This window comes from Zosterops lateralis, assembly GCF_965231275.1.
Source record: "Zosterops lateralis genome assembly, chromosome: 5".
In the NCBI taxonomy this organism is placed as follows: Eukaryota; Metazoa; Chordata; class Aves; order Passeriformes; family Zosteropidae; genus Zosterops; species Zosterops lateralis.
Window position 1 is genome coordinate 36,702,765 of NC_139766.1, and position 26,545 is coordinate 36,729,309.

The 26,545-nt window shown below is 41.0% G+C and overlaps 1 protein-coding gene across 1 annotated transcript in view; it reads right to left on the reverse strand.

Annotated features, from left to right (window-relative positions):
- GALNTL6 (polypeptide N-acetylgalactosaminyltransferase like 6) overlaps positions 1-26,545 on the reverse strand; it is a gene marked incomplete at both ends in the record, with an annotated part of 414,831 nt that overhangs the window by 3,661 nt on the left and 384,625 nt on the right. Inside the window, 3 exons of the mRNA XM_083860887.1 lie at positions 2,340-2,489; positions 9,467-9,583; positions 16,614-16,835. Of these exons, the coding sequence (XP_083717013.1) occupies positions 2,340-2,489; positions 9,467-9,583; positions 16,614-16,835 (489 nt within the window). The remainder of the gene's footprint in view (positions 1-2,339; positions 2,490-9,466; positions 9,584-16,613; positions 16,836-26,545) is intronic.

Here is a 26,545-nt window from a genome sequence, read left to right on the forward strand (position 1 = left end):
GTCTACTTGCCACTAAAATATTTAAGCTGTTTTTATTCACCAGGATCCAAAACCAGGTTGTTAGGATTTCTATGATACAAGAGCATGGAATCCCAAAATAGAGCCTGGCTTCAAATTGCATTTGCAGCACTTTGTAATCACTTCACAGCCATAACTTTTTATCAGTGGCTCAAGGATGTGAATGATCGTGAGAAGAGACTCATCTTTAAATGAATAAAAACCTCTTATCTTTTAGTTTTATAGACATAATATGACAGCATGCTAAGGAATGCCTCATATTAGGCATCAGACATTGACAAGCAAGGTCATTTCTGCTAAAGCAGGAGAGGCATTTTTGGCACGATGGATACATGACCATTAGGAAGCTACAGTGTCTGTAATGGTGCAGAGAACAGAAGAGAGTAGCTGACCTGAACTCTGTTTTTTAAAAGGAAACACTTTCTTCTTACCCACATTATTATTCTTATTTATTTGGGGTGCAGATTCACTAGCATACCATTCCCTAGGTAAAGGGCTGTAGTACAGATCAGTTTTAGTTTTATAGGGGGAAAAACACTAGAAGTTCTATTGCCAAGATGCTTTCAAAGCTGGGAAAGGATTATATCACATAGAAGGTTTTTGGAGGTATAGCTGTACTACCAGAAATCTCTAATATAAAACTGCCCTTTATCTGAGGAAATAGACTACAGGAAACATTAAGAAATACTTACTGTGTAGCAAACTAAAACTAAACTTAAAGAAAACCATGTATATAGTTCTATTATTCCAATGCAATTTCTTAACTTGAAGGTTTATGCAAATTGACCAGCTTGCTTGTCAGGCTGGGATTACAGTTAAGAATGTGTCAGTACTTCCCTCATAACAAAACTTTCTAGTGTTTCTTGCTAAGATGGAAATTCCTGTCTTGCATTGAGAATTTTTATATGAGCCCTGTCAGCCTCCTGGAAATTAAAAATGAAGCTGTGCAGAGAATTCAATAAAACTTACACTGTGTATTTTTTCCAAATGTCATTTTTTTTAGGCAACTGCTATATTCTGTCCTCATCAAAGGTGATGAGCCTTAGAGAGGGTGGCTCCAGACCTGCATTTTGTCTTATGAACCAGCTACATTAAGCAACAATGAAGTGCTAAAGGTATGAGTGCTTTTTGATTTGCAGCTTGGGTAGGCAAAAAGATAAATTGGAAACGTTTTGAAGCAAGAAGGGATTATTACAGCATTATAAAGTCAGATAGGCAGCAATATAACCACCACAATTTATATCCTCTAAATATCTGCCCCATACATTCAAACTTTCTTACGAGTAATACCTCAGCTTCAAAGGGATTACATTTCTGGAAAATCTTATGGTGGACCATGATTTGCAAAATAAATAAGGTAAAAAGGCACAAGCTAATAAGTAGGCACTCAGAAAAAAGCACCAGGAGAAACCTATTTTTAATGATCCTGAATTAATTTTCTACTATATATATTTTCAAACCATAGAACAGTATCGAAGTTTATCTGGCAAAGACCAATTCCCGGTACTTTGGCCTCAGCTTAAACAAGGTGAAGGGCAAGGCACAATGGTCAAAGAAAACTGAGCCATGAGTGAGAGAAATCCTTATCCTGAATGGAACACAGAGCTTATTAGTGAATAATCAAGGCAACTTGCTGATAAACCATTAAAAAACTGTAACAACAAAAACAAATCAGTAGCATCACCAGGACTTTTTACCATAACTGAAGCTCTGATGGTTTCTAGCTTGACCTCCTGTTTCCAGTGATTTATAAAAACAGGCTGAAGTTCAGCAGATCAAAGCAGTGTCTAAGCTGCTTATCTTTAGTTTATAAACTCCTGCCTCCTTCGGGCTTACAGCACTGATTTTGATATTGGGTGGGGGTTTTTTTTTGTTTGTTTTTGTTTTCATTCTTTTTGTTTGTTTGTTTTGGTTTTTTTAGGGAGATTTTTCTGCCTCTTATAATCTTTAAAATGTAGTAAAGTACATTTAACTCATGAGCAGCGTGTCTTGCTGCTGTCACATCGGATGAAAATATTTCCAACAGTGCCTCTGTTAAAATGACACGAGCATCTTGAAGCACCAGAATGGTAAAACACCTTTCAGGGACCAGATCCAATACAGCCACCCTCTGAGCTGGATCAGATCCATTTTCATTTAAATTTGACCTAAATATCTGAATGCTCAAAAGGAACATATTCTAGAGATTTTCCACAAATTTAAATTGGAATAGGATGCAGTGGATTTTAAAACACAACTTCTCTGATGTGAAATCATAAGCCTGTGCTGAATAGAGACTCAAGATGGCCTCAAGCTCTGAGATGCCCCACAGTGACTCTGACCTTCCTGTAGCTCCAGTGCTGGTTTCCCTTCATCCCGTGACAGTCATACAGTGTGACAGGGCTACTGTGCGAGATGGCGTCGAAGCAGAACTTCCTGGTGTGAAGTGGCTCCCCAGGGCGGATGTCTTCTCTCCAGCCAAATGTGAAGAGCTGGGAAAGCAATCAGACAATACAATGATATATTATTAGTAAAAAACGTTTAAAATAACACACAAAGCTTAATGCAGAATTCCCTTTTCACACACCCCAAATGCTGTTTGAATGAGGACCTGCCTGTGTACGATTCAGGGATGCCTTAATTAAAGTGCATCAGTGGCCATGCAGAATGTACCCCGGGAAGGCACAATCCCGATGTCAGGGGAAGCAAGAAGACTCCAGTGACACAGTACTGCAGAGAGGAGAGGGGATATGCTGTATTAAAGCTTTCAGTTACCCCAGTTGAAGCAGCACCTGTATGCACTAGGATTTCAGCTACCTAGGACTCAGAAAGCTGCTGCCAGTGATGTTCCTTTAGCTCTCATTTGGTTCTGAACAAGCTGCCCAGAGAGATCTTCTCATCACAGCATCTTTGCTATGTTTAATAAGCAGTTTCCTTCTGTTTATAGGGGACACTGTTATCACAGCCTCTCTCAACTGTCTTTTTCCCCCAAACAACACATGCTAAATGATCTTCATCTTTCTACTGTGAAACCTGTGAGCTACAGGCAGCTTGTCAAAGCCCTTTTTCTCCCTGCCTGAGAGGAGTCATGGAGGGTCACAGTTAATAGAGGAATCCTTCTCAATTAGACACCAGATGTCTGAAGTGATGCTGTGACACTGCAGTCTTTCAATCATCAGATGAAAGTGACAGGTCTGACAGCATCAAATTTAAAGACGTGGAGTGCATTTTCCTTTCCATGGACCGATCCTTGCAGAAAAGAGGTTGCAGGCTGTAAATTACTACCTAGAAGCACTGTCAAGAGCTATGAGGTTCTTTTCTTTTCTTCCTTTTTTTTTTTTTCTTTTTTTTGAGTGAGCGCTATTCTTCAGCTTTCTGCATGACTTTTGATTTGCCATAGGAAAAAAAAAAAAAGAAATGTAGCACTGAGAAAGTGAAGCTCTTTTTAAATGAGCAAACTTTGCTAGTAGGAACTGTTCAGCTGAGATGGTTCATGTGGAACTGCACACAGGCTCGTTATCCAGAGAAGTAGCTCCCCATACTGAGTTCAGCTCCCCATACTGAGTTCAGACTGTCTCCAACACCTCATCTCAGCTTCCTTTTGGCCCTTATCTTGCACCCTACTCCTTCAGTGTGCACATTCCCTGATAGAACCAGCTATAAATTGGGTCAATAAATATCATGTGGGTCTGATCCTGAACAATTCTGTAGTGGTTCCCAGGTTTTAACCTTTTCATTGCTATAGTTATCTTCTTTCCATGGTCTTCCTAAAAGAAACATCTCTTAAAAATACTGCATCTTCAATGCTGTACCATCCTCCGAATACCACATTTGAAAGGTGTTACTGTCTCTCTTGGCTTGCAGACCCTAAATACAGCATGTATCTGAATATTTACCTCTTTTTTTTTTTTTTTTTTTTTTTTTTTGTGTCTTATTGTAAGCCCTTGTTCTCTCTGTTAGCTGCTGTTACTTTCCATTTACATCTGCATTATAGCTTTTGTAGAGAGTATTTTCTTAATCTGTTTCTGTGTCCTGCTTATTTCTTCCATCTCCCAGAGTGCATTTTACATTTATCTGCAGCAAAATGCAGTGGGCAGCTTTAACCTTGTTTTCAAAGCAATTTCTGCTTTTCAAAAGGTTAAATCTTTTCCCACTTCTATTCACATTTCTTTGAAGCATCACCATGGAGTCCCTACAATAACTTATCATTTCCCAAGCAAACACAAAAGTAAGATTTGGTACAGAAAAAAGCTACGCTGCTGTTTCTTCAGGAAAAGGGAAGCCTGAGACAATTTTCCTTTAACAAAAAGCCAGCAAAAGCCATTTTCTTCATCTTACCTTTTACCTTTGCACAGACATGTAATAAACCTAGAGTTCAAAGTGATGAATAACTAATACCTAGAGGAATGGTGTGGAACAGTGCTTCTGTGATATTCTCACTCTCACAGCTACTACTGCAGAGCGAGCTCCTGTTTCAGGCCCATCCTCATCTTTCCCAGTGGGTGGCTCACCATATTTCTTATTCTGTGCATGAGTGGTGAGCTGAGGGACCAATTCTTGCTGCTCTCTGGACCTTGGCCTGAGCACTACTACCCCACTGAATGCATCAGTATGCCTGAAACAGCCAGCCTTTAAATCAGATCATACTGATCCAGACTATCCCTTTGCTCTTTCCACTCCTCTGGTTTCTGAAGACTGCCAGGGCTGTGTCCTGTTTGCAGGTCAAGACATAATAACAGTTGGGAGGGGGTTTAGTCCCTTCCACTGAAAACCAGGATTTGTGTAAGACTAGATCTCAACGTTAGACTAGCTTAGATTCTTTTTTCTCCTTCTTTATCCTCCAGTTTTTTAAAAACAGTTTTATTTTTAAATCAACAAGTATGTCTTCTCCCTAGTGATATTATTATAAAACCAGCCTTGTTAGGGACAGGAGCTCAATTTTAGGACTAAGAGAGAGAAGAGAAAAAAAATCAGAAAAAAAAAGGTTATACTTCTCTATATACCCAATTAGCATTAAGATCTTCCAATTACATTCACAACATGAAGGTGTGCAGTCTTTCCAATCTCATCATTTTAAGCTTTCCTCTTTTAAACAGCAATTTTCCTCTAGTTAACACTGAATCTGGCCAATATAAATATTATCTCTCCACTGCATAATGTCTAACAATGCTACATGTTATTAGCTGGAGCCCAGAGTATATAATGTTCTGCTTTGCCATCACTTGTCACTTTGGATTTTGTTGTTCCTTTGTTAGGAACAAACTATGTCAGATTTTACAATAAATGGCTAGCCTTTTTGTACCCTTTCTGTACTTCATTCATTTCTGACTGCTTGTTGATTTGAAACAAGGCAATTCCCAGACACATTATTAATGAACAGCAGGCTGATTCTTCACCTGCAACGCATGGGATTGCTGTTCATTGTTTCCCGCTGGATCCAAGAAACTCTCTGTCCTGGATCAGTGGATGCTCATTCTCCTCCTTCGCCTTCTCTCACACCAGAGTCTGTAAAACACAGCCCCATCCCCTGCATTTGCAATCAAGCAAGCCCTCAGCCCTCACGCTTTGCCTTTTCATGTAGTCGAGCCCTGTCATGCATTAACTGAGAAATACAGCTTTCCAGCTTCATTTATAATTGGCACAGGGCCTGAAGAATGATTGCCTGATAGAGCCATTGGCCTGGGACTGTCTATAGGACAAAGGCCTTTTTGATGCCATTAATGCTTTCCAGCCTGGCAACGTTACTCAATTATTCGCTGTCTGGCTGCTGTCTGTCAGCTGGGGCTGTGCTTTGACTGTGCCATTACACTTGAGGGGACAACATGTACCCCCATCCAAAGATGAAATGCCACGTTTCAGAGCTGGGCTCTGGCTTGAACTATACCTCTAAGCAGAGAAGAAAGAACTAGGCACTTGCTGAGCCATGTCAGAGATGGTGCCTGTCCCACCCACTCCCTGACAAGGCTGGGGAACTTGGTAAGAGACAGTGATCCCTGTCACTTTCCTTTGCTGTTGGTTATCAGTCCAGCAGAGCCTCAGTTTCCCCTAAAGCCAAAAGCTAGCTTTGTGAAGACAAAGATGGAAGGATGCAGTGCCACGACATATCCTCCCATCCCTTATCTTTGCCTCTGGTTCTTAATTTTGGGGAAGTTTCCAGAAACCACAGCAACGCATCCTCACTTCTCACCCATCTCCTCTTTACCTGAAAGTCTGCAAACGTCACACAAACCTTTTGAGTGCTGCTTGCCCACCCAGCGGGGCTCGCCCAGCCTGGAGATGGAAGGTTGTCTTCCTCTCCTGGGCTGGGCTAAAAGGCTGTGCCCCTGGCATGGTGGCTCAAACTATCAGGTTTTAATTCCTGCCCTGGTAATGTGATGTGAATCAAGTGGCACAAAGAAACATCTCTGTCTGGCACCGATGCCTGGCGCACTGGTCACATTCAGCTACTATATCTTGCCACTGAACTCTGTAAATTTATACCAGAAGTTACAAATCCAGCTCACCATCAATCCCTGCTATTCAAAACATGGTAATAAAATACTTGATACTTTTATTAATACTGTCAGTTTCTACTGGCGTATGGAGAACTCATGGAGGTGACAAATTCTGTGAGATATAAAGAAGGAAGAGGAGCTCTATGAGGCCCCACAGACAGAGTGTGACAGCAGCGCACGGTTGACCCTGAGGGGGTTAGCCATGATGGGTGCTGGCCCTGAGGGGTTTTAAGGCCATGAGGGGGTTAGACCATGGTGGGCGCTGCCCTGAGGGGCGCCGGCCCAAGGGACGCTGCCCTGAGGGGGTTAGGCCATGATGGGCGCTGGCCCTGAGGGGGTCAGACCGTGGTGGGTGCTGGCCCTGAGTGGTTTTAAGGCCCTGAGGGGGTTAGGCTTTGGTGGGCGCTGGCCCTGAGGGGTTTTAAGGCCATGAGGGGGTCAGACTGTGGTGGGCACTGGCTCTGAGGGATTTTAAGGCCCTGAGGGGGTTAGGCTGTGGTGGGCACTGGCCCTGAGGGGTTTTAAGACCCTGAAGGGGTTAGCCATGATGGGCGCTGGCCCTGAGGGGTTTTAAGGCCCTGAAGGGGTTAGGCCATGATGGGCGCTGGCCCTGAGGGGTTTTAAGGCCCTGAAGGGGTTAGGCCATGATGGGCGCTGGCCCTGAGGGGGTCAGACCGTGGTGGGCACTGGCCCTGAGGGGTTTTAAGGCCGTGAGGGGGTCTGGCCCTGAGGGGTTTTAAGGCTCTGAGGGGGTCAGACCATGGTGGGCACTGGCCCTGAGGAATGCCGCCCCGAGGGATGCTGCCCTGAGGGGGTCAGACCGTGGTGGGCACTGGCCCTGAGGGGTTTTAAGGCTGTGAGAGGGGCTGGCTGTGGTGGGTGCTGGCCCTGAGGGGTTTTAAGGCCCTGAGGGGGTTAGGCTTTGGTGGGCACCGGCCCTGAGGGGTTTTAAGATCCTGAGGGGGTCAGACGGTGGCGGGCACCGGCCCTGAGGGGGTCAGACCATGGTGGGCACTGGCCCCGAGGGGTTTTAAGGCCCTGAGGAGGTCAGATCGTGGTGGGCACTGGCCCCGAGGGACGCCGCCCCGAGAGGGTCAGACCGTGGTGGGCACTGGCCCCGAGGGGCACTGCCCTGAGGGGTCAGACCGTGGTGGGCACTGGCCCTGAGGGGGTCAGACCGTGGTAGACGCCGCCCCGAGAGGGTCAGAGCGTGGTGGGCGCTGCCCTGAGGGACGCCGCACCGAGGGACGCTGCCCTGAGGGGGTCAGACTGTGGTGGGCACTGGCCCCGAGGGACGCTGCCCTGAGGGGGAGGGCGGCGGGCGGTTCGGCTGTGCCGCTGTGCCCCCTGCCGCCCGCCGCCCGCACCGCACCGCAGCGCCGCGGGGCTGAGGCGCTCCCGGGGAGTTCGCCACCCGCTCCGGCAGTGCCAGAGGTAGTGAGTAGGCGCTGCTCCCGCCAGCCCGGCCGAAACGAGCCGTGCCTGCCGCCCCTGGGGCACACCCCGAGCACCGAAAGCGCTTGAGGCTTCCCAGCTCTGGTTCTGGGATCTGAGGCGCTGGCTGGTTGAACTCCCGTCGTGCTGGCTTCAGCTGCTGGTTCTAGTGAAGTCACTTTGTGTTCATAGCACAGAGAAAGACCTTTAGATCCAGGCTGATTCCAAACGCTGTAGCACTGAAACATGGATTCCTCCCTAACATCCTTTCCCTTCCTGTCATTTCCCCTTTGTTCCAGCTTTTACTCTTTCAAAAGATATTTCAAGTCTCCCTTTTCTCTGCCAACATTTTTTTCTTCTTTCACCTTTTCATCCAACTTTTTTTACTCTTTTCTCATATCTGGCAGGCTCAGCATTCCCCCCTCCCTTCCTGAGGAGGGTTTGCAGATTTTAAAGCCAGAGAACACTGTGATGGGTCTAGTCTGGACTGTACAACTTCCTTCAATTAACTCCTTGAATTACTGCACGTCTTTCAGAAACAAAATAGAATAATATTTATCTAGTCTTGGCACCTCATTCCTATGCAGTATCTTTGGTAGCTATCCAAAGAAGTTTTTCAGCAGCTTCCTTTTTTGCCATGTTGGCACTTACCTAAACTGAGATATCCTTCAGCTTCTCGGTTTCATGCACTTGCAGCTCTCCTCCTGCATTTCTCACTATCCTCAGAGCACGCTTGTTTTGACCTCAGCACTTCAAATACCCCTCAGAACTCCTCTCTCCTGAGCTTTTAAGTTTTTTACAAAGCGTCATGTGTGACTGCCAGGTCAATTTTTCTCCTCAGCATTAGGAATCTTTTACCAGTCTGAGACCTTTTCCTTTTAAAGACTCACTCAGTAAATTTGCTAATAAACAGTTAGGTTGTACTTCTCATCCAGATTCTCCTTGTTCACACTGGCAAGACCCACGGCCTGTAAGTCATGATCTCTTTCCTATGGCACTCACAATGAGTAAAAATTGAAGCCCTTTTCCTCCATACTCCAGAGAACTAAGTTTTCTACCTAACCAATCCTAAATAAAAGCTTTTTTTTTTGAGTCTTTATAATTCCTGGTCTTTTGAAATGCTTTTTTGCTTGCTTTTACCCATTTATCTCACTTATGCCATATATTTGTTTAAAATATAACTGCTTATTGAGATAAAAGCATAAAAACAGACAATGACTGGAGCTGTAAAAGGCCTGGTACTATAGTTAAAATATTTTTCAGGTAACTCAACCAAAATCAACAAGTTTTCATTATACAGTGGAGGAGAATGGGGCCTCAAAAAAAGCTCTCTGGGCATTGCAATTCCAGATGGCTGCTGGAATTTCTGAGGTTATGATAAGGAGTACTTTGTAAAAGCCATTAAGGTCAGTAAAAATTCAAAAATTATTTCTACACTCCATTTCACCTTACAAAAAAGAGAGACCCTCAGAAAATGTTTAAAAACTGGGAAAGGGAAGCAACAATGTTACCCTGATTTTCTCTTTCCACCATTAAAATACCTGTTCATGGGACCACGTTCGTTCTGAGCCGTCCTTGACACAGATGTCCAGCCTCAGCTCAGTCCCCGTGGCTCCGTGTTTGCTGTCCACACAGAGGTTGGCTGCCACGTTTCGAATCTGCAAAACCAAGCAGCAACATTAAACTGGGCTGCAGAATTGAGCCCAGGTTAGGAGTTTAGCTCTGCAGGACTTGGGATTGACCATCAGTTATGTAAAACTGGTAAGAATTACTTTTTACAGGGTAGAGAGCCATGTCCTGGAATGAACTACTCTTTTTAGGAGCAGCTTCAGAAGAAGCAAAGTTTGAAATATTCTGCTTAACAAATGAAAGGTAGGTCTTATGAAATATCTTCACCAAAATAACCCAACCAAAACCTAAGAGAAAAGGAGTCTGAGAAGTTCAAAGCTTGTCTGACTGCTTCTTCCATCCTATGAGAGCAAGAGAGATCAATAGTATTAGAAGGAACTGATTTCTGCATGAATCTTTCCCAGGCATGGGAACAGTCAGTATGCATTAAAAATTCAAGCATGCCTTGCTCCAATCCATGCTCTTTGACACAATAACACAATTGTAGATAAGGTCACATTACTCCCTGAAGTCCATAAAATTAAAAAGTACTTAACAAATCTGCACTGAAACTTAGGCTTTTAAAAAGTACTTAACAAATCTGTACTGAAACCTATGCTTACTCATGGGGGTTCCTCCTGCATGCCTGCTGCAAACATTGCAGTGTAACTTGTTCTTAAAAGGAAAATCTTGTTCTTAAGGCTGAAGCAACTGAGTAATAATTAATCTGTGATAATCAATCATACCAATTATGTACTGCTGACATGTAAATTTTCTTTGAAATGTTGGGTTGAAAAATAGATTTGCCCAATGCCAGCAAAAAGAGCAAAATCCTAACTTGGTGTTGCAAATCCACGCACATTTGTCCTTGAGTACCTTAGCTGGACTAGTTAAGAATCCTTTAGACACCTCCATAATGAAAAGGATTTCTTAAAAAAACTTACCCTTTCAATGAGATAAACAGAAACTGACTAATCAAAGTGCATGGAAACACACACAAATTCTAAACGTCTAATATAGAGAAAGCAGGTGTGTATTTTGACATTCTGGACGCTACTTTGATCCTTTTTTAAAAGAAAGCTAGATGCTGAATGGAGATAAAATTGAGTAATCATTTGTGCTTTTTCATGAAAAAAACTGTAAGTCACTGCTGTTGCTGTAATATGCCAGACAAATGTACACATTGCTACTGCATACCTCACACACATCCTAAGGATGGAAAACTTCTCAGCATTGCACAAAACATTGCAAGGAAGGGAAATCCTTGTGCATGCAAGACACATGCCAGAGCTATTCTGCTCTTTTTCTGATTCTGGAGGGGTGGGATCAAGTCTGTTAACCATGATCAAGAAAGATTTACACAGATAGGAAAGCAACGGGTAGTGAGAAAATGGAAAAACTGTCACTCTCAGGAAAGGTTTCAGGAGGTGCATTTGTTTAACTTAGAAAATTGCAGACTGGACAAAAGATGGGGGAGCATCAGTTTGAACAACTGCCACCAGAACCTTTGATCCTTCACCAGAACTCAGAGAAGCATTTTAAAAAAAAATTGGACCAGCGTAGTCATAGGGCTTTTTTTTTCATTTTTCAATACAATAAAAGTTGCTAAAGATGAGCTAAAATACTAGCTGTTCATACACACAACCAGATACATAAATCCAGCACTGGGCAGCCCCACAGTAAAAAAGATGAAAGGTAATTAGTTCTCAACAACCTTCATTTTCATATCACCCAGCAAAAGAGACAGGAAAGAATAATGAGGGGAATAGAATTTAATGTCATATTTTAAAAGTTTCATGTGAAATACCTTCTCCAAGTATAATCTTTTTGGAGAATGTTCAATCATTTCTCAATGCACTTAAATTTCCATTGTACAGATAAAGATTTCTGGTCTAATAGAAAATTAAACGATACATCAGTTCAGTTCTTACAGCATGCAAGTTAATTAAAATGGAACTGCTAACAATTGCCATTAATAATTGGGTATATTTATGTGATTCAGAATTGTAAAATGACAGTGAATACACTCCACATCCAATTAATGCTTATTACATTAAAAGGCTTTCATAATTTTGTCTTGATGGCATTGCTCCATCCCAGTCTCTGTCATTTGGACTGTGCAGTAAATGTGTTCAGTCCATTTCTGGAAAAGGCTTGAGCTGAAGCTACATTTAGTTGCTTCACTGCTGGAATCTGTCTCACGTTCTTTATTTTGTCCCCTCTTCCCTCTGCTCCTGAAAGGTTTGCTTGAGTTAGTTTTTCCTCTGGTTTTTTTTTTTTTTTTGCAGCTTACATGTTAGCTCATCCTTTTTTTGTTTCATCCTTTCATCTGCAGAGGGGTCATGGTTTGTTTTTTGTTTTCTTTTTGTAATAAGGCATTTCAGTCAAGTCTGTGCTTTTGTTCTGCGGCGCTTCTGTGTGGCCTTGGCAGTTGCTAGAAACTGAACTCAGCCATCATGCCAGAGCCAGAACCACGGGGAACATTCTGCCAAGCATCAGCACCACACAGCCTGCAAATCCCCTAAGATGCTTCCACGGACAAAGGAAGGAAAGCAGAAGCACAGGGCTTTTTTTTCTTCCTCATTTATACACCAATATGCTTTTGAACTGCCTTGGCTCCAGTCACAAAACACAATGGATTTAGGATTTTTTGAGGTTGTGAGTTACAACTAGAAAACAAATAGCTAGTGATCCTAACATGTTTTCAAAATTCCTATTTGTGCAGTTGTAAGACCAGGGATGGACAGGAGACAGATTTTATCAACCATGCAGATAGGGCATTGAGTTGCTACATACAAAACATTTTTGTTCAGCCTTAAATGCCATCATTTGTACACACAGGTAAGCAAACAGGAAAATCATGCTTCCAAGGACTTTGATGTATGGACTGACAAGGATGGTTAGTGGTGACATTAAAGACTGTTTCAGAATTAAACTATTCTGACAAAAGCACAGAACACTATCTGTAAGTCATTATACATACTTAGTTCTTGAAATGCCATCCTAACTCACTATGGGCACTGTAGTCCTTACTACAGTGAGAGAGCAGATGAGGCATACAAACATAGATAATACAGCTTCCTAGAGCCCAGCAGTTATACTGACCAATATTCTTTGATAATTCTAAAACTCTACAGCTTTTCCCAGGCAAATGAGTTTGTGCAAGACTTGCTTGTTGAGGTAGTTGCTGGAGTCCTGGCTCCTGCAGCCTTGCCCTACCTTGCTTGCACTGGAGCCAGGCTGTCACCCAGGTACACTTCAGCCTTCAGGGAGGGCTGAGCTGGAACGGGAGAGCCAAACTCCCAGGGGTTGTGGGAGCTGCTGTGCATGCTCATCATGACATGAAACTGTGCCAAATGCAGAAAGAGGCAAAGTGTAGTGATCTAAAGGCAACTGTATGTTCAATACAGCCATCTGTGAACAGCAACTGTGGAGATGGTGTTAGGACAATCCTTAGGGATACAGTAACAACAGAAGCACCTTGTGTTATCAGTTTAAACAATACACTCCCTAAATCTGATTTAATGCCTTAAATATGAAAATGGCTTTAACTCTTAGAATACATTAGCAATATTCATTTATATTACTTTTTATTTTTTGTTTCAGCAGCACTTAGAGCCAGTTTTAGCGCACTGCTTACATTCTCAGATAACCTTAAGGGCCATCACTGTCTCTGGATCAAATAAGGACAAATGAGCCACTTCTGCTGTCAACTGATACACAGTAATTTCAGAAGTATTTATCCTTTGTGTGAGCCATAAAAAGAAAAAGTCAAAGGTAAAGAAGTCAAGTACTGCCAAAAACCTCTCTGAAGAAACACAGGACTCTTATTCAGTGTGACATTGATCCTGATAAAAGAATTTGAACAGTCCAGCCGTGCAGCACTCAGTCTGTGCAGGGTGGGGTTATATCGCTTTTGTACAACAGATGTGTGACACTTGCTGGGCTCAGATTGACTCATTAGGGGTATGAGGATGACACGTTTTAAAAAAAGGAAAATAACCCAAAGAGAAGTTAGTGAATTCTTAGGCTTTCATCTTTTTTTCAAATGTGCCACTTGACTCTGTGTGTGACATTTTCATGTCAGTGCTGTAAAACAGTTCTGTAAAATCCATGAGTATGAGGCTGAGAAAGGAGTATACTCAGGTTCTACAGCTTAACACTGCTGCAGTGATTGAGACACTTCCTCATTAAATGACTGAAATTCATGTAACAGCAAGTGAAACCAAGATTAAATAATTCCCTTTTGACTGAGTGAAACAACTTTTTTGCACCACCTTGACTATAGAACTCATGAAATCTAAAATAAATGACAATGTCTGATTAATATCAGACATTAATATGATTGATTCACTGTAAAATGTGTTTTCAAAGATACTGGAAGCTGTGATACCTGCACAATATATTCATGCTGGATCATAGCTTGTAGATTTTTGAGTATTTACTAAGAAAACACCTTCTGTCCAATTCACACCTATTGTTTTAGGCAGTAAGACTTCAAAAACATATTACAAATAAACTATTCTGTCGTAGAAAGAGCATGGGATGGGTATTACTGTTTCCAACCAGTACCAGACTTACCAGTATATTCCAAGGAGTAAGACAAAACCTAATTGAAAACTTTCCTCTTTTCCACAGTAGAAAAGAGTACAGTTACATCACTCAAATAGTGAGGTAACAGACAGTCTCACTAACCTTTATCTGTCTGGATTTGCTGTTACATTGCTTTACTGCACATATTTCAGATGTTACAAGGCAGAACAGATTATCAAGGGTATGTACACCCTGCCAGCTACAAGGACAAAAGGCACAAACACACATAAGAGATAAGGCCATGACAAGTGTAGTAAAAAAGATTACTTTTTGTTTTCTAAATGTCCTTCTTTTCTATCACAAATAGATTTTTTCAAGAAACGTAATAGTTAGTTTTTAAATAAATGTGTATGCAAAAAAAGAGGAGCTGAGCAGAGGTGAGATGCCTGCTTTCATACCACATGCTTTTACTAGCTAGATATCAAAATACTAGAGCCAAACTTGCCTGTGTACTTCATTGTTTACTCTTTCTCAGACTGGCATAGGCAAGCAGATGTGAAGTATTTCCAAATGGAAGCAGAGAGGGTACTAAATGACAGTCAGTGTTGGCACAGACTTTTGGCGTGTATAATCAGCAAGGTTTCTAGAGCTCTGTGATTCTTACAAAGCAGTAACACTACAGTCTGCTTCCCTCTTTCAGCTTCTCGCAGCCATTAACCTTCAAAGTTTTTCAAGGTCCAACAAATTAATTAAAACTGCACAGGAATGTGACAGTCTCAGGAAAAACAAGTGGAGCTGAAAGTTCTCTTCCTGTTATTTTAGAGAAAGTATGTTTTAAATACTTGGTCTTCATATCCTTCCTAAGAACTTAGTAAATGCTTTTAAGGCACAGATTTCACACCATGGATATGATTTTGATTTACTGTTTAAAATACTTGGGTTTATGCAGAGATTATATTAATATTGCTGTGAAAAGAAAGAATACCTGAATCACAAGCTCCTCCTCTTAGACCCTCTTGATTGAGTTAAGGATTGTCCAGCTGGCCAGAGAAATTACACATCTCCTGATCCCAGTCTCCAAGGACACCCATGCATACATGTGAAAGATGGTGAAGGAAGATCACAGTAGCAGTCACAGCAATCTGATCCAGTCTGGCTTCTACTGATAAATTCCTTACCTCTCAGTACACATTAATCTCATAAAGTGTGGGCAGCAGGATGAAAAAGAAGAAACTTTAACAAAGGAATTCATTACCGCCAAGAAGTAGCAAATAGTAAGAAACAAATTGGAGTTTTTTTGAACATCTGTAACTGATAGCTTATAAAGAAGAATTTAAGGGTTGCTAGTACCAAAGAAAGTTATTTTTAAAATCTCACTATGAGGTCATTTGCCTTTCTAAGAAGAAATTCTGGAGAATAGTAGAGGTACCTATGTTTAGAAGTTTATGGTCCAGTCTTGACCACTGGGAATACGCAGACTTGTGTCTGACCTTACCAAATGTTTTGGTCAAAGTTTCAACTTCATCCTCAGGCTTCCAATATGAAAGTTAATTTTCTGACATCCCCAAGAACATCTCACCAAAAAATCAGAGAAGACTAGAACTCACAGTATAGATATTCTTATGGCTTTTTAAAAAGTAGCATGATACACTGGAAGAGTGAAGCCTCCTTTATAGATCTTAATGAACTGAGAGGAAAAAGCCCTCTGCACGCACCCTATCCATGGAGTGAAGCTGCTGTAGTTCTTGGAGGCAAAGGCCACAGCAATTTTTCAGTGCAAGTAAGAAAGTAATTTCCTCTCCTGGCACTCTTTGTGTTCTCATTTCTTCTGCACAAAACAAACTGTCAAAGCAAAGTTTGCTACATCTCTGCTCTTCAGAGAGGTTTGAATGCAGAACATCTTAGATCACAGGTGGAGATTTGCAGCTGGCTGTTTCCTCAGCCCCTGCTCTGGAGTGATACACAAATATTGGCTTCTCTTTTGTGGTCTCTCCCTCCCCTCATCCATCAATGGAGAAATTGTATTTGTCTGCTACTGGTACTCAGTGATGACAGCACCTACAGAATGTAGAGAACATCTGAGCAAAATCAGTTGTTTTAAAAGGAAAGTATCCTTGCTTGTCACATTTTACTTGTGAGCAAACCTAACTCCATCTGCACACAATTGTCCTTGTAAGGACAGGAGGAGGTATACCAGCAGATATGCACAAAACCCCAAGCAGCGAGTTCATCTTTACTAATGTGATTCTCTGAATCTAAAATCTTCTGTGACCTGCAGTAATGAGTGCTACATACTTTTTTCCTCATTCTTGTCCTCATTGTTCAAATATCATATGCCCTGTACAGACAAAGCTGTAATGAGTTACAAAAGCAACAGTGATAGTTTTAAGACATGATTCTCTTTTTAATGGATAGTTCAGGGATTGTTTCAACCACTGTAAACTTCCTTAATAACACTACTTACCCATCAGGTTTACTCCGATTTAATAATCTTAATTTCCCACAGTCTAAAGCGTTAGATTCGTTTAAATTTGATCTATTCCTCACCTCCCCCCAGGCAGCAGGTGGAGGCTCCACAGGAGGGTAATATTTGGGGACATCCCAAGCCACCGCAGCCATGAACCACTTGAAATCTTTACACTTGAGGTGCCTGCGCAGCTCCTTCTGGGCAGAGATGTCACCAGTGGAGAGATGTCTGTACTCAGGCCGTCGCTGGTAAATGTACTCTGCAAACTCATCCATCCACGTCTCGGCTACTCGCTTCAGGTTCTGCGTGCCACAAAAAAGAGTAAACATTCATTTCTTCATGTGTTCAGTGAATGATATTCATAACAGGGAAAATTTTAAACAAAACAAAATAAGAGATCGGCATTCCATACAATTTTTAAGCTTAGCTGGTATCATTTCTCAGTCTTAAAACCTGGAAAAGTTCTAGTAACTGTATGCTATCTTCATTACAGTGTTGAGCAAACACTACAGAGTATTAAGTGCCCTGCTTTCCTGCTGGCTCTGTGAGAGACAGTCTTCTGTTTTTCCTTCACATTCTCTATGCATATTCTTCATATGGGTTTATGATTAATGATGGATGTTGAACCAAAATTTCCTTTCAGCTGCTTACATTGGTCACTGTTTTTCCCCTGATATTTCAGACCTGCTAATGTGGAAGAATGGTTTGAATCTTTCCTTCTGATGTATTTCTCTTTGCATTTGAAAGGCATCTGAATTTCAATGTGTCATGATACTGCTTAGTCACCAAGCAATTCCTACCTAAATTTTAGGGTCAGGTCTTACAAGTGAATGTTTGAGGGCAAGCAGCCCTGAAGGGGAGTTGATCTGAAGAAAAAGACCTCCTGGGATAGAAATCACAACAACCTGTGGCTTTCTGCACCCACTTATCCTATCAGCATATCTAAGACAATTTAGGTTCCATGAAACTCAGTTCTGGACATGTTCCACAAAGTTCATTTTTGTTGGCATTTTATAGGAAACAGAATTTTGCTGCATAAGAATTTATACAAATTATAATTAAGTCAGCTCCCCCAAATTATACAATAAAACAAATACCAATGCAGAGAAAAATTCTGGTTAGACTGAAGAGACATATTTTATTGTTATTTACACCAAGAATGAGGCATTTTTTTCTATATTTTTTGTTTCTTTTTAAAATTCCTCCTGCAACTCAATCCACACCAATTTATATGCAGATGTTGTAGCAGAGTATGGGCTTGGTCTATTCTGTATTGCCACAGCTGCCCAATAACCTTTTATCCCACCAACAAAGCAACATCTCTCTGGATAACACTGAGACACTAGGGTGTTCTTATTGCTTTGTTTGTAAAAACAAGATAATTAAGTTTTATAATATTCTTTTTATAGAACACTAACTGCAAAATGCTGAGATTCACTCTGTAATAAGCTGGAGGACAACATACATCTGATTATTATCAACATAAGGTAATGTTTCTTTTCAGAACATTCTCTGCATGTAAGTAAGCCAGATTCATACTCTGACTTGCCTTCAAGATTCACTGGAAAATTCTTTTCCTGAATTTTATTAATCCACATAAACTAAATGTCCCTGAACTAATAAGGCTTATCTGAATACAAAGACAGCAAGACACAGAACAAAGGAAATACTTTTAGCTGACACTGCAAGATAAGTTTCTATGTGCTTTCTCTCTGTGAAGCAAATATGTTAAACCTGCAGGGATAAAGCAAGTAACATTAAAGCAGTGAAAGAATTCACAACACTCATATCATTATTAAAAAATGGCTTGTGCCCCATGAAAGTTTGACTTGTGCTGTAATTTCATCAAGACCTAAATAACTTTACCAGAAATTAGAATTCAAGAGTAGGAACTGGGTAGGACAAAGAAAACCAGAAAAAAACCCAAGAACATTATCTAAATGACCATCTCACCTTTCTGGCAGAAAACCTGTAACACAGAAATTTTCTGACAAGTAAAAATACTATTTTGTATTGTAATACTATTTTGATGAGATTTTGTACATGAGGCAAAAAAAAATATTAGGAACATTAAACAAAAAGCCAAAATAATGAAAATATGTGTGATTTCTAGCATATCTTTCACTGCAATGCTATACACCTCATTTGCTACAATGCAAATGCAGTTTAGGATGTTCTATAATAGAGTTTTTTGCAATCACTTCATCTGATAGGCTATTTTCATATTTAAAAACCATACTATAAAAAGAACTAAACAGTAGAAGTACAGTAAAAGAAAAAATTCTCTTGGGAAAGAAAAATTCAAGTTAAGTCTTGCACTACTCTACCAATGTTAAGAGTAGTCTCTGATGGACTTTTTTCTTTAGTTACTTGGCTGCACTAAAAGGACTGCATTCTGCTTTAGATGATTGTTACTGATAAAAGATGAGTCCAACAAAAATCTTGATATTATACCTGGTCACTAAGGCAGAATTCTAATTCACCAACCAAAAACTTTTTGTTTTCCAATAACATCTTTATAACTTTTTGGGCTTCATGTGTGTTTGTGTGTAAACCCACCAAATGTATTAAAAAAAAAGAGTCAGTCCTTCTCACTATTCTCCCTACTGTCACTTTGGACAAATCTATTTAAAACTTTGCTTCCCTGTTCTTCCAAGACCATTCTCTCCATCATATGCTAAAAATCACCTGCAATGAACTTGTATATTATCCTTACTATGCTTACACATTGATGTCATAAACCAAACCTTTATGAGGCAGCCCTCTGAATTTCAATAGGTTTGTTTTTAAAAATACAAACTCTCGATTTACCAGCTCTAAATCTCCAGACCAATGAACATGACCAAAAGTAACACTGTGTTCTGGAGTAGTGAGAATCTGTTTCTGAGGCAAGCACTCAGCATCTAAATAATTTAGTTTTAAAAAGTTTTGTTGACCTCAGTTAGCCTGGGTTAGCATTTCTTATCTTTATTACCACTATACAAGCTCAGAAATCACCATGCTTCCTTTTAATATAAATGTGTCTGGACAAGTAGTAAAACTCTGAATACTTGAATGCAGTTCAGGAAGAGCTGCTGCACTGAAAGCTGGGTTGGGGCAACTTTGCACAGAAAAGGCTAACATCATTTACGTTCTTATTTAGAATGCACTAATCCAGCATGTTCCTGGAGCAAAAATACAGGCTGTCCAAGATGAGATGGGTGAACTTGTAAGCTGAAAATCCCCATTCCATGGCTGTCTAGCAGCATGGTAAATTGCAGAAAACCTCTTAGGATCGTAACTCTTCTCTGCAAATTATGTCAGGAAGCTGCTTGGCTTTTGCTCATCTCATCTGAGGAGCACAACCAAAATGAGAGCCCTCACATCTGAGCACTTTAGACCTACCAATCAAATGACTTACTGGAAGGTAAGGATGTGATTTCAAGCCCTTTACAAGTCTTCCAGAGTTGCCATTCCTATATTCTTCATGGATTCATAGTAGATTGCCATTCCCATATTCTTCATCTGACATAGTAGATGGAGGAAGGAGAATGGTCACTTCCTCCTTGCCTGGCCCTTAGGTGAGGCTAGATACAATCTGAGCATGTCATAGGAGCCCCACAAGTGGGAATGGTTTTGAATAGATACTCAGTCTTGACAGAGTCTAGCTGTAAACCAGGCTTTAAGCAGTTTGACTTTGATATGATTTTACTCTCTGTGTGTGTATACTGCCACAGAACTTGCATGCCAAAGAACTTTAGGAGCCTACCAGATTAGGTCACATTTTGTGAATGGCTTACAGCATCATTTAAGCACTCATTTAATTTTCATCATCATGAGGCAGTAAAGTTTCACAGTGAAACTAATCTTCAAATAATTTAGAGTCAACAGGAATTAGATTTGAATCTTCTTAATTTCTGTCTCCTGTTACTGTTTATGTAATCTTCTACAGAAAACTGCTTTAAATGCCAGTTTCTCATATGGCATCAAATATCACTATAGGAAGAACCAGTTTTGGCATATCTTTGTGGTAGATCACTCTTGCTTGAATTCAATCTGAAAATCTCATGTAAATGCATGTGGAAAGGAAAAAATGAAAAACAGAATCATAGAATCCTTTAGATTTGAACTGACCTCAAAGATCATTGAGTCCAACTGTTAACCCAGCACTGCCAAGTCCATCACTAAACCATGTCCCTAAGTCACATCTACATGTCTTTTAAATACCTCCAGGGACGGTGACTCAACCACTTCCCCGGGCAGCCTGTTCCAATGCTTGACAACATGTTTCTACAGCTGAAAAATGTGGCGTAGCTTAGCTTGGTTGACAAATTCATTGCAAGGCTACAGATGTCCAGATTGGTTACTCTTAATAGAAAAAAAAAAAAAAAAGGAAAAAATTAAATAAAAACATATAAATGAAGATCAATTAATTATTAACTAGTTATATGAATTGACACACAAAATAAAGAAGTCATAGGGACTCTAAGACGACATCTGAGGAGCTTCTCAGGACCAAGAAGACCAATGACAAGTTGTTCTCTCTTTTGTAATTTTCAGTGAAAAAATTCTGTATGAGAACAAGCAAGGCCCAGTGGTATTTCAGTAGATATATTTCTATATGCTAGGTTGTAACAGTGGTCACAAAGAAACTCTGAGATGAATACAACAGTGACAGCAACCACATTGAGTCATCAGCTGTCATCAGCTGCTCATTTACATATTCTTGATATCTTTTTAATCACTGTTACAATTTTACCCTCTGGGAAATTCTTTACCACGGGGCTTACATTTAGACAAGTTTTATTTAAGTTTATATGAACTCACACATTTAGGACTGTGATTTTGCTTTGTATTTTTACTCAACAATAGTCTACAAGACAGTAAGTTACAATGTCACTGATACATGGATGTCATGGTTTTTAACCTCAGCTGACAACTAAGCACCACACAGCCTCTTAGTCCCCCCTTAAAGGAGTGGGAGAAAGAATCCCAAGAGTGAAAGTGAGAGAACTCAAGATAAAGCTGAGATAAAGACAATTTAACAGGGAAAGGAAAAACTGTGCATACAAGCAAATCCATTCACTGCTTCCCATGGGCAGGCAGGTATTCAGCCATCTCCAGGAAAGCAGGGGTAATGGTGACTTGGGAGGACAAACACCATCACTCTAAACGCCTTCCCTTCCTCCTTCTTCCTCAGCTTTATGTACTGAGCATGATTCCATACGGTCTGGAATATCCCTGTGGTCAGTTGGGATCAGCTGTCCTGGCTGTGTCTCTTCCCAGCTGCCCTCCTTGGGAGGGTGGTGTGAGGGGCAGAAAAGGCCTTCACCCAGCGCAAGCCCTGCTCAGCAATAAGGAAAACATCTCTACATTGGTAACAGTTTCCAGCATTAATCCAAAACACAGCCCCATACTAACTACTCTCAAGAAAATTAACTCTCTCCCAGCCAAAGCCAGCACAGCAGACTTCAATAAAAGAATTTAAATCAACTTGACTGGAGAATGAGAGAAACAAATGAGGGCTTCTGCAGTTGAAAAAAGAAAATTTTTCATGGGCCATTTTGTTCAGTGAGTAGGATAGAGACATCTCTGTAACCAAATGACTGTCCTTTTTCTATGTGTGTAAGATCACCTGTCATTATCAAGAGACGTGATATTACTCAGTGAGAAGAAAGCAGACACTGGCCACGAGAAGGGAACAGCAGGGTGTCAAATGACAGGTCCATAAATATTAGCTTTAAGCAAAGTTTAACTGGATTAGTCCCTCATATGAGAGGGGTAGTTCCTAATTTTGTCATTGTGACTGGTGTGACATGCTTGAGATGACAGCACTCTTAAGAGAGCTCCCAAGCTATACCGTGAGCCAGCACACCTCCTTCCTCTACGTGCATCTTTTCAGTTAACATTTTAGATGCAGCAGTTGTGAACAATGTAATTCCTGTTCTTAGTTTCTCCAGATGTTCTGAAGATTTTTATCAGGTGTCATTAAAGGAGCACAATGGTTCTAATGTTTGTTTCATTTCACCTGCATAACCTGTTTTTTCTTCTTTTGTGTCTATCTCACTGCATGAAACCGACCCTGATCTCAATCAATAGACTTTACTTTTGTCAATATTAAAGTACAACTGGAACATTTGAAACCTGTAATAAGATCCTATTGTCCTGCACTTAGTCTGAACATTTTCCAGGAAGATGGATGTCACCAGATGGTATTTGTCACACGAGCCAGGACAACAAAATCACTTTCAATTACGCCACTCAAATACGAATCACCACAGCACATCTGAGGCCTGACTGTATTTTGGTTGTGAAATGTGAGAGGGAATATTACTGTTTACTTGACAAGAATAACAGAACAATCTTGGTAACAACTGCTATTAATCAATCAATCTCTTTTTCTTCCTAGTAAAAATCTAGTGGGATTATTTTCACCTCACCTACATCATCTTACTAATTTAAAATTTTCTCTTTTCTTTTGTGAATCACAATATTGTTGCTATTTCAAAATGGGTGCCCTGTTTACTTCTCTTTAACTTGGCCGGAAATAATATAATATACAGTTTGTTTAACACAAAATATATTTAAAAAGTGCACAGGGATCTATCCAGTCAAGGCAACTCTGTGCTCCTCTGGAATATGGGTAGCATATTGTTAAAATGAATCATCACAGAGAAGAGAAAAAGGTATGACTGGAGGAGTTTATCCAACAAGTATGGATTAATATGCTAGAAGCAGCAGGGTACAAAACTCCAGAACAGCCACAAGGAAAAAAATGATGCCCTGTTTTGTGCAAAGGTCCTTCCATCAGTGTCAGAAGAGAAGGTTTACCATTTCCATGTATTTCTACAGCAGAAAAACAATAAAATATTTCTTGGACACTAACCACTAACCAGTCTTGTGATGTTCAGGTTTCAATAATTTAACCTGCCCAACATCAGTTAAGCCTCAATGAGGGGATTTCATACCTTTCCCCTTCTCCCCTAACTCCCTTTTAATCGAGTGGTAGTTTAACAGAGGTAGTGTTTGTCAATATTCCTCCTTCTTGGGTATCTTACTTTGAGTCTTTTCATGTAACTGTGTTTAAAACTTAACTGGGTTTCATATCAGAAATATTTATGTAAAAAACCCAAGAACCAGCAAAATCCAACCAAATAAAGAGACGTCTTCAGGCATAAAAGAAATGCATCTGCATGGAAGACAGTATTCTAACTAGGTGACAAAGCTGGTGTGGTATATAAATAAACCTTCTATGACTTAGCACAGCTGGCAGAGAGGCAAGAGCCTATTTATTTTCAGCCAGTAGTCTGCAAATACCTAGAAGTGAAATTCCACAGACGTCACCCAAAAACAAACAGGATTTCAGTCTCTCTATAAAAGTTTGCATCTCCACCAGGTACACAAAAATAATAATTTTAAGATCCATGCATTGGAAAATCTACACCTCTTGCTCACATGAAGCCAACCTGCAGGGTTTGGGGGCAGGGATGTTTCCAGTCCTAGTGAAGATGCTGCCTGCCCTCAGCACTGCGGCTGTAAGGGAGCTGTGGAACACAGAATGACACAACAAGAACATCTCCACAAATTTGCTGGCTGTTGCCATGCTTGCATTACATGCCCATATAAACCATAGCCCATCTCTGCAACTGAGCCTGGAAGAATTCAGGGGTTTGAATCCAAACAGATTCATTTAGCCTTGTAACTTGGTTTCCAGTGCTAGCCTGTGAAGTAAATCCTGACAAGCAGCTACCACCATTTTGATATAGTTATTGTCCAAGAATATCTAGTTCTCCATCTTCTTTGTGATCTGTTTGGATAGCTACACTGTCTATCCCATTGTATCCATTAACATAAAAGCAAAACTTCTATTCAGATTGGAGAAAACAAACAAACAAAAAAACCCCACAAAAAATTACTTTGCCTTTTGTGTATTCAAGGATTAGAAGATCAAAGAATCACAGAATGGGTAATGCTGGCAGGGACCACAGTGGGTCATCTGGCCCAGCCTCACTGCTTATCCCAGAGCACACGGCACAGGATTGTGTCCAGATGGTTCTTGAACATCTCCAGAGAGGGAGACTCCACAACCTCTCGGGAAAATCTGTTCTGGTGCTCAGTCACCCACACAGTAAAGAAGTTCTTCTTCAAGTTCAGCTGGAACTTCCTGTGCATCAGTTTCTGCCCATTGCCTCTTGTACTACTGCCTGGCACCACTGAGCAGAGCCTGGCTTCATCCTTTTGGCACTCTCCCTGCAGATACTGACAGACATTGATGAGGTCCCCTCTCAGTTGTCCCTTCTCAAGGCTGAACAACCCCAGCTCCCTCAGCCTGTCTTCATAAGAGAGATGCTCCAGTTCCTTAATCATCCTTATTGCACTCTCCAGAACCTCCATGTCTCTCTTGTCTGCCGAGAGCTGGACACTGCACTCCAGATATGTCTTCACCAGAGCTGGGAAGAGGTGCAGGATCACCTCCCTTGCCCTGCTGGAATGCTCTTCCTGGTGCACCCCAGGACACCATTGGCCTCTTGGCCACAAGGCCACTGCTGATTTGTGGACAGCTTGGTGTCCACCAGGACCCCCTGGTCCTTCTCCACAAGCTGCTTTCCAGCAGCTCAGCCTCCAGCCTGAACTGCTGTCTGTGGTTATTCCTCCCCAGGTGCAGGACCCTGCAGTTGCCTTTGCTGAATTTCAACTGGATCCTCTCTGTCCATCCCTCCAACCTGCCACAGTCCCTCTGAAGGGCTGCACAGCCCTATGGAGTATTGGCCACCCCTCCCTGCTGTGTGTCATTAGTGAACTTGCTGAGGAGGCATCTGCCACTTCATTCAAGTACTTCTGAAAGAATGAATAAGTTAAATAATACTGGGCCCAGTGACAGGCCTCCAACTAGACTCTGTGCCACTGATTACAACCCTCTGGGGTCTGCCGTTCTTCCTCTCAGAGTCAGCCCTCTATCCACCTTACTGTCCACCCATCTAACCAACTCTCATGGAGTTTGCCTATGAGGATATTGTGTGAGACAGAGTCAAAAGCCTTGTCAAAGTAGAGGATAATAATTTAAATATTTTTATACTCTGTTTGAGATCTTAATTTTAATGATGAATTTATAAATCTCTTAATGAAAAATATTACAATGGAAACATAACAGCTATATTGTATAATAATCATAGTTATCATATATTATAGCAGTGCTGTTCTAAGAAGGTTAATCTTGCTGGATTCCTAAATCATGTTCTTGTTCCAAGCTGATGTTGCACCTGCTTACTGTGGTTGCTGAATCATAACTGACTTTTTGCTACAGTCTTTTGTGCCACAGAGGTGATTTCAAAAGTGCCAGCAGTGTTCCCTGGACAGCATGGCACATGTATCCATTCACACTCTGGTCAAGAGAAAATGTAGCCATCACCTAACTGATTGTCCTGATTCTTTAATCTGCCTGGAAAAAGAATATAAAATGTTTGTGGACACATTTAAGAAACTCCCAAATACTGTTTGCAGATGGAAAAAAATAGACCAAAACAGTCATTATATTAAAGGAAGCTCTGACAAAATTGCAAATGTAGCCAGAGCACCAGATGATATAGCTACAATAATATTCTTTGAAGATCCCTTTTGAAGCCACAAAAAAAGGCTGAGACAATGCTTCAGGTGGGACTAAGAGCCCACCTTTACCAGCCTAATTCCTGAACCCAAATTGGAACCCAAGTTCCAATTCAGCCACACCATGTGAGAGAAATGTCATTTTCCTTGTGCCTGATGTGCCAGATGATCACTGTGCTGTGGGATGCCATTTCCTAGCAGGCAGGGAGGAATTCAACTTAAGGTTAGGATTCACCACTCTGCTGGGTTAGCATCCAGTTTGAATTTCAGTGGGAGTGCCCTTCCCTTCAAAAAGGCCTAATGTGCTAATGTTCTGTGATTAATCCTAAAAAGCTCTGTAAAATACCTGCAAGAAAAATAAATTCTATAGACATATTTTGAAACTTCAAAAGTTCATCTCCGCGTATCCTATGGAACAGTGAGATTTTAT